Source organism: Rattus norvegicus, chromosome 5 (assembly GCF_021556685.1).
Source record: "Rattus norvegicus strain SHRSP/BbbUtx chromosome 5, alternate assembly SHRSP_T2T, whole genome shotgun sequence".
Taxonomy (NCBI): domain Eukaryota; kingdom Metazoa; phylum Chordata; class Mammalia; order Rodentia; family Muridae; genus Rattus; species Rattus norvegicus.
The window spans coordinates 72,573,434-72,592,533 of NC_141538.1; the positions used below are offsets into that span (position 1 = coordinate 72,573,434).

Consider the following 19,100-nt stretch of genomic DNA (forward strand, 5'->3'; position numbering starts at 1 on the left):
CTTATGGGACACAATGAAAGCTGTGCTAAGAGGAAAACGCATAGTTCTGAGTGCCTGCAGAAAGAAACAGGAGAGAGCATATATCAGCAGCTTGACAGCACACCTAAAAGCCCTAGAACAAAAAGAAGGGAATACAGCCAGGTGGAGTAGAAGGAAGGAAATAATCAAACTCAGAGCTGAAATCAACCAAGTAGAAACAAAAAGAACTATACAAAGAATCAACAGAACCAAAAACTGATTCTTTGAGAAAATCAATAAGATAGATAAACGCTTAGTCATACTAACTAGAGGACACAGAGAGTGTGTCCAAATTAACAAAATCAGAAATGATGAGGGAGTCAGAACAAAAGAATCAGGGGGAATTCAAAAAATCATCAAATCCTACTACAAAAGCCTATATTCAACAGAACTTGAAAATCTGCAGGAAATGGACAATGTCCTAGACAGATACCTGGTAACAAATTAAATCGGGAACAGATAAACCATTTAAACAACCCCATAACTCCTAGCAAAATAGAAGCAGTCATTAAAGGTCTCCCAACCAAAAAGAGCCCAGGTCCAGACGGGTTTAGTGCAGAATTCTATCAGACCTTCATAGAAGACCTCATACCAATACTATCCAAACTATTCCACAAAATTGAAACAGATGGAGCACTACCGAATTCCTTCTATGAAGCCACAATTACTCTTATACCTAAACCACACAAAGACCTAACAAAGAAAGAGAACTTCAGACCAATTTCCCTGATGAATATCGATGCAAAAATACTCAATATAATTCTGGCAAACCGAATCCAAGAGCACATCAAAACAATCATCTACCATGATCAAGTTGGCTTCATCCCAGGCATGCAGGGATGGTTTAATATACAGAAAACCATCAACGTGATCCAATATATAAACAAACTGAAAGAACAAAACCACATGATCATTTCATTAGATGCTGAGAAAGCATTTGACAAAATTCAACACCCCTTCATGATAAAAGTCCTGGAAAGAATAGGATCAAGGCCCATACCTAAAAATAGTAAAAGCCATAGACAGCAAACCAGTAGATAACATTAAACTAAATGGAGAGAAACTTGAAGCAATTCCACTAACATCAGGGACTAGACAAAGCTGCCCACTCTCTCCCTACTTATTCAATATAGTTCTTGAAGTCCTAGCCAGAGCAATCAGACAAAGAAAAGATAAATATCATGCAGATTTTAAAGGAGAAAGTCAAAATATCACTATTTGCAGATGATATGATTGTATATTTAAGTGATCCCAAACATTCCACCAGAGAACTACTAAACCTGATAAACACCTTCAGCAAAGTGGCTGGGTATAAAATTAACTCAAATAAATCAGTAGCCTTCCTCTACACAAAAGAGAACAAGTCGAGAAGAAATTAGGAAACGACACCCTTCATAATAGTCACAAATAATATAAAATACCTCAGTGTGACTTTAAACAAGCAAATAAAAGATTTGTATGGTAACAACTTCAAGCCTCTGAAAAAAGAAATTGAAGAAGACCTCAGAAGATGAAAAGATCTCCCATGCTCATGGATTAGAAGGATTAATATAGTAAAAATGGCCATTTTACCAAAAGCAATCTACAGATTCAATGAAATCCCCATCAAAATACCAATCCAATTCTTCAAAGAGTTAGACAGAACAATTTGCAAATTCATCTGGAATAACAAGAAACCCAAGATAGCGAAAACTATCCTCAACAATAAAAGGGGAATCACTATCCCTCAACTCAAGCAGTATTACAGAGCAATAGTGATAAAAACTGCATGGTATTGGTACAGAGACAGACAGATAGACCAGTGGAATAGAATTGAAGACCCAGAAATGAACCCACACAACTATGGTCACTTGATTTTTGACAAAGGAGCAAAAACCATCCAATGGAAAAAAGATAGCATTTTCAGCAAATGGTGCTGGTTTAAATTGAGGTCAGCATGCAGAAGAATGCAGATCTACCCATTCTTATCACCCTGTACAAAGTTTAAGTCCAAGTGGATCAAGGACTTCCACATCAAACCAGATACACTAAAAGTAATAGAAGAAAAAGTGGAGAAGAATCTCAAACACATGGATGGGCACTGGAGAAAATTTCCTGAATAAACACCAATGGCTTATGCTCTAAGATCAAGAATCGACAAATGGGATCTCATAAAACTACAAAGCTTCTGTAAGGCAAAGACACTGTTGTTAGGACAAAACGGCAACCAACAGACTGGGAAAAGATCTTTACTAATCCTACAACTGATACAAGGCTTATATCCAAAATATACCAAGAACTCATGAAGTTAGACTGCAGGGAAACAAATAACCTTATTAAAAAATGGAGTTCTAAGCGCAACAAAGAATTCACAGCTGAGGAATGTTGAATGGCTGAGAAGCACCTAAAGAAATGTTCAACATCTTTAGTCATAAGGGAGATGCAAATCAAAAGAACCCTGAGTTTTCACCTCACACCAATGAGAATGGCTAAGATCAAAAACTCAGGTGACAGCAAATGCTGGTGAGGATGTGGAGAAAGAGGCACACTCCCCCATTGTTGGTGGGATTGCAGACTGGTACAACCATCCTGAAATTCAGTCTGGAGGTTCCTCAGAAAATTGGACATTGAACTACCAGAGGACCCAACTATACCTCTCTTGGGCATATACCTAAAAGATGCTCCAAAATATAAAAAAGACACGTGCTCTACTATGTTCATAGCAGCCTTATTTATAATAGCCAGAAGCGGGGAAGAACCCAGATGCCCTTCAACAGAGGAATGGATACAGAAAATGTGGTATATCTTCACAATAAATTACTATTCAGCTATGAAAATCAATGACTTTATGAAATTCACTGGCAAATGGTTGGAACTGGAAAATGTCATCCTGAGTGAGGTAACACAATCACAGAAAAACACACATGGTATGCACTCTTTGATAAGTGGATATTAGACCAAATGCTCAAATTACCCTAGATGCACAGAACACATGAAACTCAAGAAGGATGACCAAAATGCAAATGTTTCTCTCCTTTAAAAGGGGAAAAAGAGTACCCTTGGGAGGGAATAAGGAGGCAAAGTTTAGAACAGAGGATGAAGTAACACCCATTCAGAGCCTGCCCCACATGTGGCCCATACATATACAGCCACTAAATTAGATAAGATGGATGAAGCAAAGAAGTGCATACCTACAGGAACCGGATGTAGGTCTCTCCTGAGAGACACAGCCAGATTATGGCAATACAGAGGTGAATGCCAGCAGCAAACCACTGAACTGAGAACAGAACCCCCGTTGAAGGAATCAGAGAAAGGACTGGAAGAGCTTGAAGGGGTTCAAGAACCCATATGAACAACAATGCCAAGCAACCAGAGCTTCCAGGGACTAAGCCACTACCCAAAGACTATACATGGACTGACCCCGGGCACCAACTGCATAGGTAGCAATGAATAGCCTTGTAAGGGCACAAGTGGAAGGGGAAGCCCTTGGTCCTGCCAAGACTGAATTCCCCATGAACAGGATTGTTGGGGGAGGGTGGCAATGGGGGGAGGATGGGGAGGGGAACACCTATATAAAGGGGAGGGGGGCTAGGGGGATGTTTGCTTGGAAACTGGGAAAGGTAATAACAATTGAAAGGTAAATAAGAAAGCCTAGAATATGAAGGTAAAATATTGTTTGACTCATAGTCTCTTTGGTGCTAGTATAGAGCTGAGTATCCTAAGTCAACATGATGTTATAGATTTTCTTTAGATTTTCCAGGAAAACATCACACTCTGCTTAGTGAAGGAAATGGCGAAAATAATACAAGCAATTTTTATTTTGTCTTTATACTTTTATTCATATATTTAAGGGAATATTTTTCAGTTTAATTTTCATTTGAAAAACCTGATTTGAGATTATACTATTAAAGACCCTTGTTCACAATGTTCATAGCAGTCTTCTTTGTCATAGCCCAGATCTGGAAACAACCTAAATGTCCTTCAACTGAAGAAGGGATAAAGAAAATATGGTACATATATCAACACAACGAATACTATTTAGCTATTAAAAACAAAGACATCATGAAATTTGAAGGCAAATGAATGGATCTTGAGAATATATAATCCTAAGTAAGTTAACATAGGTACAAAAGGACATGCATGGTATATAGTCACTTATAAATGGATATTAGACATAAAATACAGGATGTCCCTGCTACATTCTACAGTCCCAAAGAAGCTAAACAAGAAGAGGATGCTTTACTTTCCTTCAGAAGGGGAATAAATTAGTCATCGGTAGATGGAGGGGGGGAACTGTTGGGAGAGAGGATGGAGAGGGGAATGGTGTGGTCTCAGGATCAGGGGTGGGGAAGGACAGGAGAGATGGCCAGATGGCCATGAGAAGGAATGCAAACCTGCAATTGACTGGGCTGGGAAGGTAGGGGCATCTCCAGAAAGAGACAGAGACCTGGGATAATGGAGGCACCCAAGAATCAATGGGGGTGGTGTCCTTAGCTGTGACTCACACCAATTGGGATAAGAAACCTGAAGAGGCCACCTCCTATACCCAGGCAGGGATCCTAGTGGAGCAATAGGGACAGCTACCCACCCACAAAACTTTCCACCCAAAATTTATCCTGTCTATAAGAAATGCAGGGATGGGGGATGGAGCAGAGACTGAGGGCATGGCCTAGCAATAACTGGCCCAATTTCAGAGCCATCCCATGGGCAAGGATCAGTCTCCGACACTGTAAATATTATTCTGTTATGCTTGCAACAGAAGTCTAACATAGCTGTCCTCTGAGAGGCTCTACCCAGCAGCTGACTCAGACAGATACAGACACCCACAGCCAAATAGCTGATGAAGCTTGCGGACTCTATGGAAGAATAGAGGAAGGATTGTCGGCCCCAGAGGGGATAGGAACTCCCAGAAAGTCCAACAGAGTCAACCAACCTGGACCCTTGCGTCTCTCAGAGACTGAACTGCCAACCAAAGAACATATGTGGGCTGCACCTAGGCCCCCTGCACATATGTGGCAGATGTGCAGCTTAGTCTTCATGTGAGTCCCGAACAACTGGAGCAGAGTTTCCCAAAGGCTGTTGCCTGTATATAGGTTATGTTCATTTAGCTGGCCTGCCTTGTCTGGCCTCAGTGGGAGAGAAAACTGCCTAGCCTCCCAAATACTTGATGTGTCAGGGTAGGGGGATACCCAGGGGACTGCACCCACTCAGAGGAGAAGGGGAGGGGGAAGGATTGTTGGAGTGGTAATCAGGATGTAAAGTGAATAAGTAAAAAAAGTCTTAAAACAGTTACAAGATTTTCTGGCATTTTATTTAAACTTGGACATCATATATACATATTTACATAAATATATGTGTTTATAAATTGAGAAATATATTGCTACTTTTAGTATTTTGTAAGAAAATTTCCTTACACAACAATGTGATCTTTATATATTATGTGCATTTTAATACGTATTTGTATTACTAGACCTGATATATGTGCAAATTGTTACATCAAATATTACGTCCTCAGTATCCAGAGAACCTGCACATAGGTGGCAAATGTGTTTTATCAAATTAAATTAATCAATTAAAATGGTAACGATTTAATGTTGGTTACCAACGATATAATGTTGCTTCAGACACATTTTAGACAGATTTATCACCTTAAATATTAGATATTGTAGCCACTACTCATTAAAATATGAGTTATTAGACTTTGAATTTTGTTTTTCCACTTTATAGATGTTTACTAGTGAGAAACTAGAAAGTTGAACTAGTTTTCATTGGATTTTCTGTTTAAAATGTCTAAACAGAAAAATAAAAACAATTCGTGCATGTATTTTAATTTTTATTTATTTAAATTATCTTGCAATTTTAGAATAGTTTGTAATTAATTGGAAAGTTATAAAGAAAGCATACAGGAGTCTCAATACACATAATCTTGACTATTTGAATTCCGCAGGTTTTGAATATTCAAATATCACTGTTTGACTTCATTACTACAACTTTTTTTTCCTTTTTTTCTTTATTAACTTGAGTATTTCCTATGTACATTTCGAATATTATTCCATTTCCCTGTTTCCGGGCCAACCTCCCCCTCCCCTTCTATATGGGTGTTCCCCACCCCATCCTCCCCCCATTACCATCCTCCCCCCAACAATCATGTTCACTGGGGGTTCAGTCTTAGCAGAACCAAGGGCTTCCCCTTCCACTAGTAGCCTTACTAGGTTGTTCATTGCTACCTATGAGGTTGGAGCCAAGGGTCAGTCCATGTATAGTCTTTGGGTAGTGGCTTAGTCCCTGGAAGCTCTGGTTGCTTGACATTGTTGTACATATGGGGTCTCAAGCCCCTTCAAGCTCTTCCAGTTCTTTCTCTGATTCCTTCAACGGGGGTCCTGTTCTCAGTTCAGTGGTTTGCTGCTGGCATTCACCTCTGTATTTGCTGTATTCTGGCTGTGTCTCTCAGGAGCGATCTATATCCGGCTCCTGTCGGCCTGCACTTCTTTGCTTCATCCATCTTGTCTAATTGGATGGCTGTATATGTATGGGCCATGTGTGGGGCAGGCTCTGAATGGGTGTTCCTTCTGCTCTTGTTTTAATCTTTGCCTTGCTATTCCCTGCAAAGGGTATTCTTGTTCCCCTTTTAAAGAAGGAATGAAGCATTTGCAATTTGATAATCCGTCTTGAGTTTCATGTGTTCTGTGCATCTAGGGTAATTCAAGCATTTGGGCTAATAGCCACTTATCAAAGAGTGCATACCCTGTGTGTTTTTCTGTGATTGTGTTACCTCACTCAGGATGATATTTTCCAGTTCCCTCCATTTGCCTATGAATTTCATAAAGTCATTGATTTTGATAGCTGAGTAATATTCCGTTGTGTAGATGTACCACATTTTCTGTATCCATTCCTCTGTTGAAGGGCATCTGGGTTCTTTCCAGCTTCTGGCTATTATAAATAAGGCTGCTATGAACATAGTGGAGTACGTGTCATTTTTATATGTTGGAGCATCTTTTCGGTATATGCCCAAGAGAGGTATAGTTGGGTCTAGAGGTATAGTGCGAACATGTATTTGGGAACACAGGTGTCATGCAGTGAGGCAACAGAACGTTCTAGAATTGGAGTAACAGGCAGTTTTGAACTGCCTGATATGACCCTTGGAAACTGACCTCAGATGCTCTTCAAGAGTAGTATGCACTCTTACTTGCTGAACCATCTATCCAGCCCTAAGATCACCTTCTTAGTTATATCGTTTAATAATAGTCATAACTGTTTAAATAATTAATTACTTATGTTAACTTTGCTTTCCTGGTTGTGTTTTAAACTGGAGATTCGTACTCTTTGTAATTTGTTTACTGTACATCTGCTTCCTCTCCTAAAGTCACTAAGGCTGGAGAACCTTATTTCCTTCTTAGGTGTTTACACAGCGACAGTGCATTCTCAGCTGCACTTAATTGGGTCTGTGGGACACTGTCCCTATCACATAAAAGTTTCTCTATCCCACATCCCTCTTTCTAATTAAATTGCTTTGGGATTTGGGGAACAATTATAATAGATATAGCGTGACAAATATTTATTCTGCTACATCTATGGAATCTGGCATATTTGTTGAATCTTCAGAATACTGAAGCTAATTCTATAAAAATGTAACTGGTTCTTGTAAGGGGTGAAAATTTATCATTCTAAGGTGAGGCAATTAAGTCCATTAAAGCCTTTCTGTAATGAAAGGCATTCATTATTATGCATTAATAATACAAATGGCCACAAGTCATGTAGCAAATACTTCTGTGAATTACTACCTTATATTGTAATTTTTATAACTGTTACTCTTTAAAGAAACTTCCACATATCTTTTGTTATAATATGTAATGTAATATGCGGAGAAGGGTAAGGTATTTATATGCCATATCTAAAATCCAAAACAGATTATAAAGTGAGATTCTTACTCTAAGGCTGTAATTCTAATCTGAGTATTTTTCTTGATGCTAAATCTATTTCATTTGTACTTCAGTGATTGTTGGGTGCCCCCGTTACCACGAGTGCTGACACTAGTGGGTATCTAGTTAAGACTGTTGTTTGTTATGACTGACTAAAAGATGCTGAAAGATAATTAAAATCTGTAACTAGCCAACAATTTAGGTACATTAAGTTACCCTGAACTCGACTCTAAATTCTGCAGGGAGAAATGGCTCAGAAAATAAGAGTTGATGCATTCAGTTAAAACCCCGAGCTGTGTCTAGTCACTGTGTTTGAGGAAAGGTGTGAGCAAGGCATACAAACTGATTCCTCCTGTTACTTATTTCCTATCCAGAAGTAAATCCACTTAGAGTGTCAGGAGCAGAAGAAAACCAAAGACAGCAAGACAAGGCTTGGTTCTGGGTGATTTTGAGTAGGTGATGGGATTTCAGCCAAGGAGAAAGAGACTGAAATCTGTGACAGGAGAAGCCATTTAGGTCATCTAAGATGCATCATCATGACATTTGTCTGGATGAGGAAGATGGTCTCCAAATGCCTGGATTCCACTATGATAGGAATCAGCATGGCCACATGTCCTGCTGAGTCAATGTGCCTCCTTCCCTTTCATGTCTCTGGATGGATCCATCTGCTAATGTCTCTGATCAAGTGAATGTTTCTTGAGCAATTTCTGAAATTCACTTTCAGGGAAATTTGATTTATCATGTATATTAGATAAGTGTTAATTCATTGCCCCAGGACTGTGGACAGTGTTGAATCAATACAGTTCATTCACGATAAATACTAATTTCCCTATGGTTCTTGAAGGGTACCCTCTGTTGTGGACAATAGGATGTCTACAGATATGTTTACCATGTCAGGGGACGCTTTTAATGGTCCCCATTTACTACTTTCTTAGATGTGCTAACCCTCACACCCTCACAGAGACGGCCTTGAGAAAAATGGATCTGCAGCCAATCTGCCTTTTCCTAACTCAGGCTCAGCTTGCCATATTACTTTTGCCCATCTTCGTTTCCTTGCCAAACCTATCTGATTCTTTCCATATTTCTAGCTCTAGAATGTCCAGAGCACTCCTATGAGTCTCCTTTGATGATTATTTCTTTTTTTTTTCTTTTTTCAGAGCTGGGGACCGAACTCAGGGTCCTGAGCTTGCTAGGTAAGCGCTCTACCACTAAGCTAAATCCCCAACCCCTTGATGATTATTTCTAATAAACATCAATCTTCTCGGAAATGTATAATTTTAATCTAAAATACAGTATGTAAGCCTTTTTATATATCGCTCTATATACCTTTTCTGTAATCTAAATTCCATTGCCAACCTCATAATGTCAATACCTTACATTATTTTTTATTGAGCCTTATTGTTTTTGGAATGAGATTGACTTCAAGGTAAGCTATTAGCAACATTCGAAAATGTTATGGTAGTTTGGTACAAAACGACTATGCATTTGAAAAAGAGTCTTTAAATTTATCTACTATTTATCATTATGTTAATCTGGAGTTTCTATAAAATGCAAAAAAATTAATATTCTGGAATCTCTCAAGGTTTCTATGCCAGCCTTTATAATGTGGCAAGATGGAACATATTTGAATCAGAAGAAAACCAGAAGCATCAAATCAAACAACTCTGTGTTTATGTCTTTCATTAATACTATTTTAAGTTGTTTTAAACAAGTAAATTGCCAAATGAACTCTCATGCTTTGCCAAGATTCACCATCACATTTGGATCTGGTCTATGTAATGGTCTTGTCATAGGAACAATCATACAAGATGCTTAGTGTGGGCTAAAATATGAAGGTAACAGCTATGCGTTTGATTTGGTGTTCATTTCAGCTTATAACACTTATTTTTGTAAGTAAATTTGATAATATGTAATTCAAAGGACTAATAGTGTATTCAACTAATAGTGTATGCATAAAAGGAAATATTATTTGAAAAATAAAATTTACTATAAAATTTTGACTATTATCAACCACTGACTGAGAATTACAGTCTTCTTTTTAAAGTAGACTTTTGCTTTGTCTTCTTCATTACTAGCTTGCTAGGGCAGATGGAATGAACAAGTCAAGTGTACAGTGAGTCATTAGGCAGGGGTTTGGAAACATCAGTTTAAGAATGTATTCTCAATAATAGAAAGAATTGCTTTTGAATGTGCCTCTTAAATGGGTAGATGTTGGCAATGAGCATGCCTACTTCCAACATTCTCAATTTCACTATGTTCAATACCATACATTATTGGGGGTATCAATGTCTGAGATTAAGAAATGAACCCTTTCTAATACATGAAAAATAATTCTTCAGGTACTTTGCACTATTTGTTTTGGGGGCAGTGAATATGTTCTATGGTAGATTTTCCAATGATGGCTGACCATGGATGACATGGATAAAAATAACCAGACATTTGTTTCTGAATTCCTTCTTTTGGGCCTTTCTGGATACCCAAAGACTGAGATCATTTATTTTGTTATCATTCTTGTTATGTATCTAGTGATTCTAACTGGCAATGGTGTTCTGATCATAGCAAGCATCTTTGATCCCCATCTTCACACACACATGTACTTAATCCTGGGCAACCTCTCTTTCCTGGATATCTGCTACACAACATCTTCTGTTCCTTCAACATTGGTGAGCCAAATTTCAAAGAAAAGAAACATTTCTTTCTCTGGTTGTGCAGTGCAGATGTTCGTTGCTTTTGCAATGGGCTCAACAGAATGTTTGCTTCTTGGCATGATGGCTTTTGATCGCTACGTGGCCATCTGCAACCCTCTGAGATACTCCATCATCATGAGCAAAGAGGTGTATGTATCCATGGCATCTGCATCATGGTTCTCTGGTGGAATCAACTCAGTTGTGCAAACATCCCTTGTCATGAGGTTGCCTTTCTGTGGGTATAATGTTATTAATGATTTTACTTGTGAGGTCTTAGCTGTCCTCAAGCTAGCATGCGCTGATATATCTCTCAATATTGTTACCATAGCGATATCAAATATGGCCTTTCTGGTCCTTCCACTACTACTCATCTTTTTCTCCTATGTGTTCATCCTCTACACTATCTTGAGAATGAACTCAGCCTCCGGGAGACGCAAGGCATTCTCCACCTGCTCTGCCCACCTGACTGTGGTGGGCATATTTTATGGAACTCTCTTCATTATGTATACGAAACCCAAGTCCCAAGATCTGACTGGGGAAGACAAATTCGGAATTTCAGATAAGGTCATTTCTTTATTTTATGGACTTGTTACCCCGATGCTGAACCCAATCATCTATAGTTTGAGGAATAAGGATGTTAAAGCTGCCATAAAATACATACTGAAACAGAAGTATATTCCATAAAGATAACAGCAAACACAGGTTTTTGTGTAGTAAGCATGAGATTGACTTACCTGCAAATCTGTAACAATGGTTTAATTCAATATTTATTCACTTTGAAAAAAATCTTGGCTACTTAGTTACCTTCCACAGATGGAAAGTAAGTGCCTAGTGTTGAAGACACCATGTACTTCAGAAACAGGGATCAAAGACTCTTGAGGGGGACCTTAAAGCCTACTCCCTGAGGTCTAGCTTTCATGGTACCAGAAAGCTGCAAGGTGTGTAAAGAGGGAGACAAGCAACAGTCTTACTCAGCTTTTTTCCCTATGAACCATTTCGATGAACAGCATACACAGTAATGTACAGGGCACAGTAATGGCATACATGTCTTCTTGGTGACCAACAGTTCTCTAATTGGCCTTATTACCCACCCAACTGGGAGATCATGCTCACTTCAAGAAATCAAACTAACTACTCAGTGCTAATGAAATCACCATTGTTCAGGAGAATCAACAGCCATTAACCAGCTAAGTCTCTGACAACAGTCTATATACATTTGCTGTTGTACCCACAGGTAAGTGGAGTTTTCATTCCTCATCAAGGACAGTTTTCTTTGGAACAGAAAGAGACCACTACAGAAAACCACCACTAATAAACATGCAGAGTTGAGGAGCCCAGTCCCATTAGATGCATCAACGAGACACTTCTATGCTTATGGCTCTAGGAATATTTCCAAAGACATGACTGAGTGATTGTAGTGACCAGAATACCAGCAACTTTGCTGTGAGACTGTGTCCCTCAGTAAAACCAGAAGCTACACATGTAATGTCTCACCAATGTGAGTGCCCGAATATGACCTGAATAAAGAAGACACTAATAAATATTCCAAACTGCACAGGGAAGAGCTCACAATGCCACAACCCCTCACAAAGAACCCAAGGAATTCAGTAAATCTGGGATGGGTGACATAGCCTTTCCCAGGGAAGAGCACACCAGTTAGTTATACAGTTCCAAATAGTAATCCCTGAAAACAAGCAGGGAGGTAGCCTTATACAGACCAAACAGGTTGTGTTTAGCAGTTTATGTATATAAATATACATATTGGCTAGTGATAAAGTCAAAGAAAATATGTGTTCCTGTAATAACAATTCGTTAAAATGACCATAAATTTGAGAGACAGGAGGGGTACATGAGGGGGTTTAGAGGGAGGAAACTGAAGGGAGAATTGTAATCAATGTATAATCTCAGAAATAAAATAAAAAAAGAGAACCCTTGTTTAGAGAGAGATATTTTCATTCTTTCCCCTCACTAGTCACACTCAGCTAAATTTACTGAGGATTAGAGTTTGCTCCAAATGGATCTACACACGTGTCTTCATCTCTCACACACCATGAACTGCAATTACAACCCTATCCTTGGTAATGTCTGAATTAAGTGCATCCAGTGGGCTGTGTGGAAATACTGGGGAAGATGACATCTAAACTCAGGAAGCAGACAGACAAATGTGCAAATGTCTCTATTCCCAAACTCTAATTAACTTTTTGGTTAGATTATTCATTCTTTCAAATTCAGAGTTAACTTGCTAGTGATAAACAAAGTAAGTCAAGTTCCCAGCTTTCTTTGAGGTTTTACTAAGTTGGAAAACACAATTATGGAGGTCAGTGTCATAGTAAGTGAAGTTCAGGTGCCACAGGGAGGAATCCCAGCTACTGTTTCTTAACTGAGCTTTTATCTAAAGCCATTCACTACTAGAGCCACATGTATGCCCTAATATCCACTCCATTAGCATTGATAACGTCTTCCACATGCACATCTACAAGAAGAGATCAGGGAAGAAGAAGAATTGGAGATGATCAATGAGTGATGGGAGGGATTTTTGTACTGCCCCTGTGAGAGAGTGGTTAGCTTCAATTCCACCTAAGGCAGAGGATCCTGAAAGAGAGCCGGTTCCAGTTCCATATGGAGTGATTGGGAGGCAGGAAGGGCTGATATCAGGTTTGATAAGTTGATGCCTGCTGTATCCTCAGGAGTGCAGACTGGCAGAGGAGGTCGTCTAGAAGAGATAACAGTGGGCGCACACAGCCAAAGCCAACAGAAATGCGTTCACATCTCCATGAGAAATTCTCACAAATTCAGGAAGATTAAAATGGTCAGTGATTAGTCAGATAAAATCAGTTAATATTTTCAAATAAGTCGAAACTCCAAAATAAATTGAATATAAGTTGTCCTTTTCTATAGACAACTTGTCGAAAGGAGCGATCTGAGCTCAGGGTAAAGGTGGACGGCCCTGCCCAGGCTCATGGATTCACTTTGCTCAAGGCGACAGCAGGACTTTGACTTTATTCTCCAATCCCTTTCTCTTGTCCTGTTTGTCCTCATCTCTCCACATCTCCCCTGAAATGTTTCATTCTTTGTTCAGCGCTAACCTTCCGGGAGGTCCAGGTTTATAGGTTAATGATGAACCTCCTGAATCATGTCTTCTTCTCTTGTTGCTCTTGAAAAGGAATTGTGTTAGTGCAGAGACCCTATAGAGAGTTGTGGTTATGTCCCAATATCATTGATCCATTTCTGCCAATGGCCTTCCACCAACATATTCCGGTTTCACTCTTTCTAAGCCTTTATCTTTACCTTTGTTAATAAAAGCTAGGTTTGTTAATTTAATTGTTTTTTATGCAGGGAGCACATGTACAATGAAGTATATGAAGGTCAGAGGACAACTTACATGAGTTGATTCTCTCCAGAATGTAGGTCATGGGGGCAGGGCATGTCAAGCTTATTTACTAAATAAGCTATCTTGATGGGATGTCTGTTACTTTTGACTATTATCAGGCTTTAAGCCTGTAGAAACATTATTTCTTTGTTTTGGCCAACCCCTCCAATCTCACCCTAAGTTTTATGTCACAATATCAAGAATGTCCCCAACTTACATGCAGTTTTTTTTCGTTATTAACTTGAGTATTTCTTATTTACATTTCGATTGTTATTCCCTTTCCCAGTTTCCAAGCCAACATACCCCTAACCCCTCCCGCTCCCCTTCTTTATGTGTGTTCCCCTCCCCATCCTCCCCCCATTACCGCCCTCCCCCTAACAATCACGTTCACTGGCGGATCAGTCGTAGCAGGACCAAGGGCTTCCCGTTCTCCTGGTGCTCTTAAAAGGCTATTCTTTGCTACCTATGAGGTTTGAGCCCAGGGTCAGTCCATGTGTAGTCTTTGGGTAGTGGCTTAGTCCCTGGAAGCTCTGGGTGCTTGGCATTATTGTTCATATGGGTTCTCGAGCCTCTTCAAGCTCTTCCAGTCCTTTCTATGATTCCTTCAACAGGGGTCCCGTCCTCAGTTCAGTGGTTTACTGCAGGCATTCGCCTCTGTATTTGCTGTATTCTGGCTGTGTCTCTCAGGAGAGATCTACATCCGGCTCCTGTCGACCTTCACTTCTTTGCTTCATCTATCTTGTCTAAATGGGTTGCGGTATAAGTATGGGCCACATGTGGGGGAGGCTCTGAATGGGTGTACCTTCTGCCTCTGTTTTAAACTTTGTGTCCCTATTCCCTGCCAAGGGCATTCTTGTTCCACTTTTAAAGAAGGAGGGAAGCATGCGCATTTTGGTCATCCGTCTTGAGTTTCATGTGTTGTGTGCATCTAGGGCAATTCAAGCATTTGGGCTAATAGCCACTTATCAATGAGTGCATACCATGTGTGTTTTTCTGTGTTACCTCACTCAGGATGATATTTTCCAGTTCCATCCACTTGCCTATGAATTTCATAAAGTCATTGTTTTTGATAGCTGAGTAATATTCCATTGTGTAGATGTACCACATTTTCTGTATCCATTCCTCTGTTGAAGGGCATCTGGGTTCTTTCCAGCTTCTGGCTATTATAAATAAGGCTGCTATGAACATAGTGGAGCATATGTCTTTGTTATATGTAGGGGCATCTTTTGGGTATATGCCCAAGAGAGGTATAGCTGGGTCCTCAGGTAGTTCAATGTCCAATTTTCTGAGTAACCTCCAGACTGATTCCCAGAATGGCTGTACCAGTCTGCTATCCCACCAACAATGGGGGAGTGTTCCTCTTTCTCCACATCCTTGCCAGCATTTGCTGTCACCTAAGTTTTTGATCTTAGCCATTCTCACTGTTGTGAGGTGAAATCTAATAAAGGTTGTTTTGATTTGCATTTCCCTTATGACTAAGGATGTTGAACATTTCTTTAGGTGTTTCTCAAGCATTTGGCTTCCCTCAGCTGTGAATTCTTTGTTTAGCTCTGAACTCCATTTTTTTCCAGGAATTTTTATTTTACTCATCACCTTGAGTATTTTTTCACTAAAGCCAGAAATTTTTTTTCATTTTTTTCTTTTTTTCATTATTAACTTGAGTATTTCTTATTTACATTTCTATTTTTATTCCCTTTCCTGGTTTCCGGGCCAGCATCCACCTAACCCCTCCCCCTCTCCTTCTCTATTGGTGTTCCCCTCCCCATCCTCCCCCCATTACCGCCCTCCCCGAAACAATCACGTTCACTAGGTGTTCAGTCTTGGCAGGACCAAGGGCTTCCTCTTCCACTGGTGCTCTTACTAGGCTATTCATTGCTACCTATGAGGTTGGAGCCCAGGGTCAGTCCATGTATAGTCTTTGGGTAGTGGCTTAGTCCCTGGAAGCTCTAGTTGGTTGGCATTATTGTTCATATGGGTTCTTGAGCCTCTTCAAGCTCTTGCAGTCCTTGATCTGATTCCTTCAATGGGGGTCCCATTCTCACTTCAGTGGTTTGCTGCTGGCATTCGCCTATGTATTTGCTGTATTCTGGCTGTGTCTCCCAGAACTCCATTTTTTTAATAGGGTTAATTGTCTCCCTGCGGTCTAACTTCTTGAGTTCTTGTATATTTTGGATATAAGCCCTTTATCTGTTGAAGGATTGGTAAAGATCTTTTCCCAATCTGTTGGATGCCGTTTTGTCCTAACAACAGTGTCCTTTGCCTTACAGAAGCTTTGCAGTTTTATGAGATCCCATTTGTTGATCCTTGATCGTAGAACATAAGTCATTGATATTTTGCTCAGGAAATTTTCTCCAGTGACCATGTGTTCGAGATTCTTCCCCACTTTTTCTTCTATTAGTTTGAGTGTATCTGCTTTGATGTGGAGGTCCTTGATCCACTTGGACTTAAGCTTTGTGCAGGGTGATAAGCATGGATCAATCTGCATTCTTCTACATTTTGTCCTCCAGTTGAACCAGCACCATTTGCTGAAAACGCTACCGTTTTTCCATTGGCTGGTTTTTGCTCCTTTGTCAAAAATCAAGTGACCATAGGTGTGTGGGTTCATTTCTGGGACTTCAATTCTATTCCACTGGTCTATTTGCCTGTACCTGTACCAATACCATACAGTTTTTATCACTATTGCTCTGTAATACTGCTTGAGTTCAGGGATAGTGATTTCCCTGGAAGTCCTTTTATTGTTGAGGATAGTTTTAGCTATCCTGGGTTTCTTGTTATTCTAGATGAATTTGCAAATTGTTCTGTCTAACTCTTTGAAGAATTGGATTGATATTTTGATGGGGATTGCACTGAATCTGTAGATTGCTTTTGGTAAAATGGCCATTTTTAGTATATTAATCCTGCCAATCCATGAGCATGGGAGATCTTTCCATCTTCTGAGGTCTTCTTCAATTTCTTTCTGCAGAGGTTTGAAGTTCTTATTGTATAGATCTTTTACTTGCTTGATTAAAGTCACACCGAGATATTTGATATTATTTGGGACTTTTATGAAGGGTGTCTTTTCCCTAATTTCTTTTTTGGCTTGTTCCTCTTTTGTGTAGAGGAAGGCTACTGATTTATTTGAGTTAATTTTATACCCAGCCACTTTGCTGAAGTTGTTTATCAGCTTTAGTAGTTCTCTGGTGGAACTTTTGGGATCACTTAAATATACTATCATATCATCTGCAAATAGTGATATGTTGACTTCTTCTTTTCCAATCTGTATCCCCTTGATCTCCTTTTGTTGTCTGATTGCTCTGGCTAGAACTTCAAGAACTATATTGAATAAGTAGGGAGAGAGTGGGCAGCCTTGTCTAGTCCCTGATTTTAGTGGGATTGCTTCAAGTTTCTCTCCATTTAGTTTAATGTTAGCAACTGGTTTGCTGTATATGGCTTTTACTATGTTTAGGTATGGGCCTTGAATTCTTATTTTTCCAGGACTTTTATCATGAAGGGGTGTTGAATTTTGTCAAATGCTTTCTCAGCATCTAATGAAATGCTCAAGTGGTTTTGTTCTTTCAGTTTGTTTATATAATGGATCACATTGATGGTTTGCCATATATTAAACCATCCCTGCATGCCTGGGATGAAGCCTACTTGATCATGGTGGATGATTGTTTTGATGTGCTCTTGGATTCGGTTTGCAAGAATTTTATTGAGTATTTTTGCGTCGATAGTCATAAGGGAAATTGGTCTGAAGTTTTCTTTCTTTGTTGGGTCTATGTGTGGTTTAGGTATAAGAGTAATTGTGGCTTTATAGAAGGAATTCGGTAGCACTCCATCTGTTTCAATTTTGTGGAACAGTTTGGATAGCATTGGTATGAGGTCATCTGTGATGTTCTGATAGAATTCTGCACTAAACCCGTCTGGACTTGGGCTCTTTTTGGTTGGGAGACCTTCAATGACTGCTTCTATTTCCTTAGGAGTTATGGGGTTGTTTAACTGGTTTATCTGTTCCTGATTTAACTTTGGTACCTGGTATCTTTCTAGGAAATTGTCCATTTCCTCCAGATTTTCAAGTTTTGTTGAATATAGGCTTTTGTGGTAGGATCTCATGATTTTTGAATTTCCTCTGATTCTGTAGTTAAGTCTCCCTTTTTATTTCTGATTTTGTTAATTTGTACAAACTCTCTGTGTCCTCTCATTAGTCTGGCAAAGGGTTTATCTATCTTGTTGATTTTCTCAAAGAACCAACTTTTGGTTCTGTTGATTCTTTCTATGGTCCTTTTTGTTTCTACTTGGTTGATTTCAGCTCTGAATTTGATTATTTCCTTCCTTCTGCTCCTCCTGGGTGTATTTGTTTCTTTTTGTTCTAGGGCTTTTAAGTGTGCTATCAAGCTGCTGACATATGCTCTCTCCTGTTTCTTTCTGCAGGCACTCAGAGCTATGAGTTTTCCTCTTAGCACAGCTTTCATTGTGTCCCATAAGTTTGGGTATGTTGTACCTTCATTTTCATTAAATTCTAAGAAGTCTTTAATTTCTTTCTTTATTTCTTCCTTGACGAGATTATCATTGAGTAGAGCATTGTTCAACTTCCATGTATATGTGGGCATTCTTCCCTTATTGTTATTGAAGACCAGCTTTAGCCCATGATTGTCTGATAGGACGCAGGGCATTATTTCTATCTTTCGTATCTATTGAGGACTGTTTTATGACCAATTATATAGTCAATTTTGGAGAAAGTACCATGAAGTGCTGAGAAGAATGGATATCCTTTTGCTTTAGGATAAAATGCTCTATAAATATCTGTTAAGTCCATTTGGTTCATGACTTCTCTTAGTCTGTCTACGTCTCTCTTTAATTTCTGTTTCCATGACCTGTCCATTGATGAGAGTGGGATATTGAAATCTCCCACTTTTATTGTATGAGGTGCAACGTGTGCTTTGAGCTTTAGTCAAGTTTCTTTTATGTATGTAGGTGCCCTTGTATTTGGAGCATAGATATTTAGGATTGAGAGTTCATCTTGATGGATTTTTCCTTTGATGAATATAAAGTGTCCTTCCTTACCTTTTTTGATGACTTTTAGTTGAAAATCGATTTTATTCAATATTAGAATGGCTACTCCAGCTTGCTTCTTCCAACCATTTTCTT

The 19,100-nt window shown here is 39.3% G+C and overlaps 1 protein-coding gene across 1 annotated transcript; it reads left to right on the plus strand.

Annotated features, from left to right (window-relative positions):
• The first annotated feature begins 10,333 nt into the window (after nt 1-10,333).
• On the plus strand, nt 10,334-11,287 carry Or13c3f (olfactory receptor family 13 subfamily C member 3F). Its single transcript, NM_001000402.1, is given in 1 exon segment — nt 10,334-11,287. A coding segment is annotated over 1 exon segment (954 nt).
• The last annotated feature ends 7,813 nt before the right edge of the window (nt 11,288-19,100 follow it).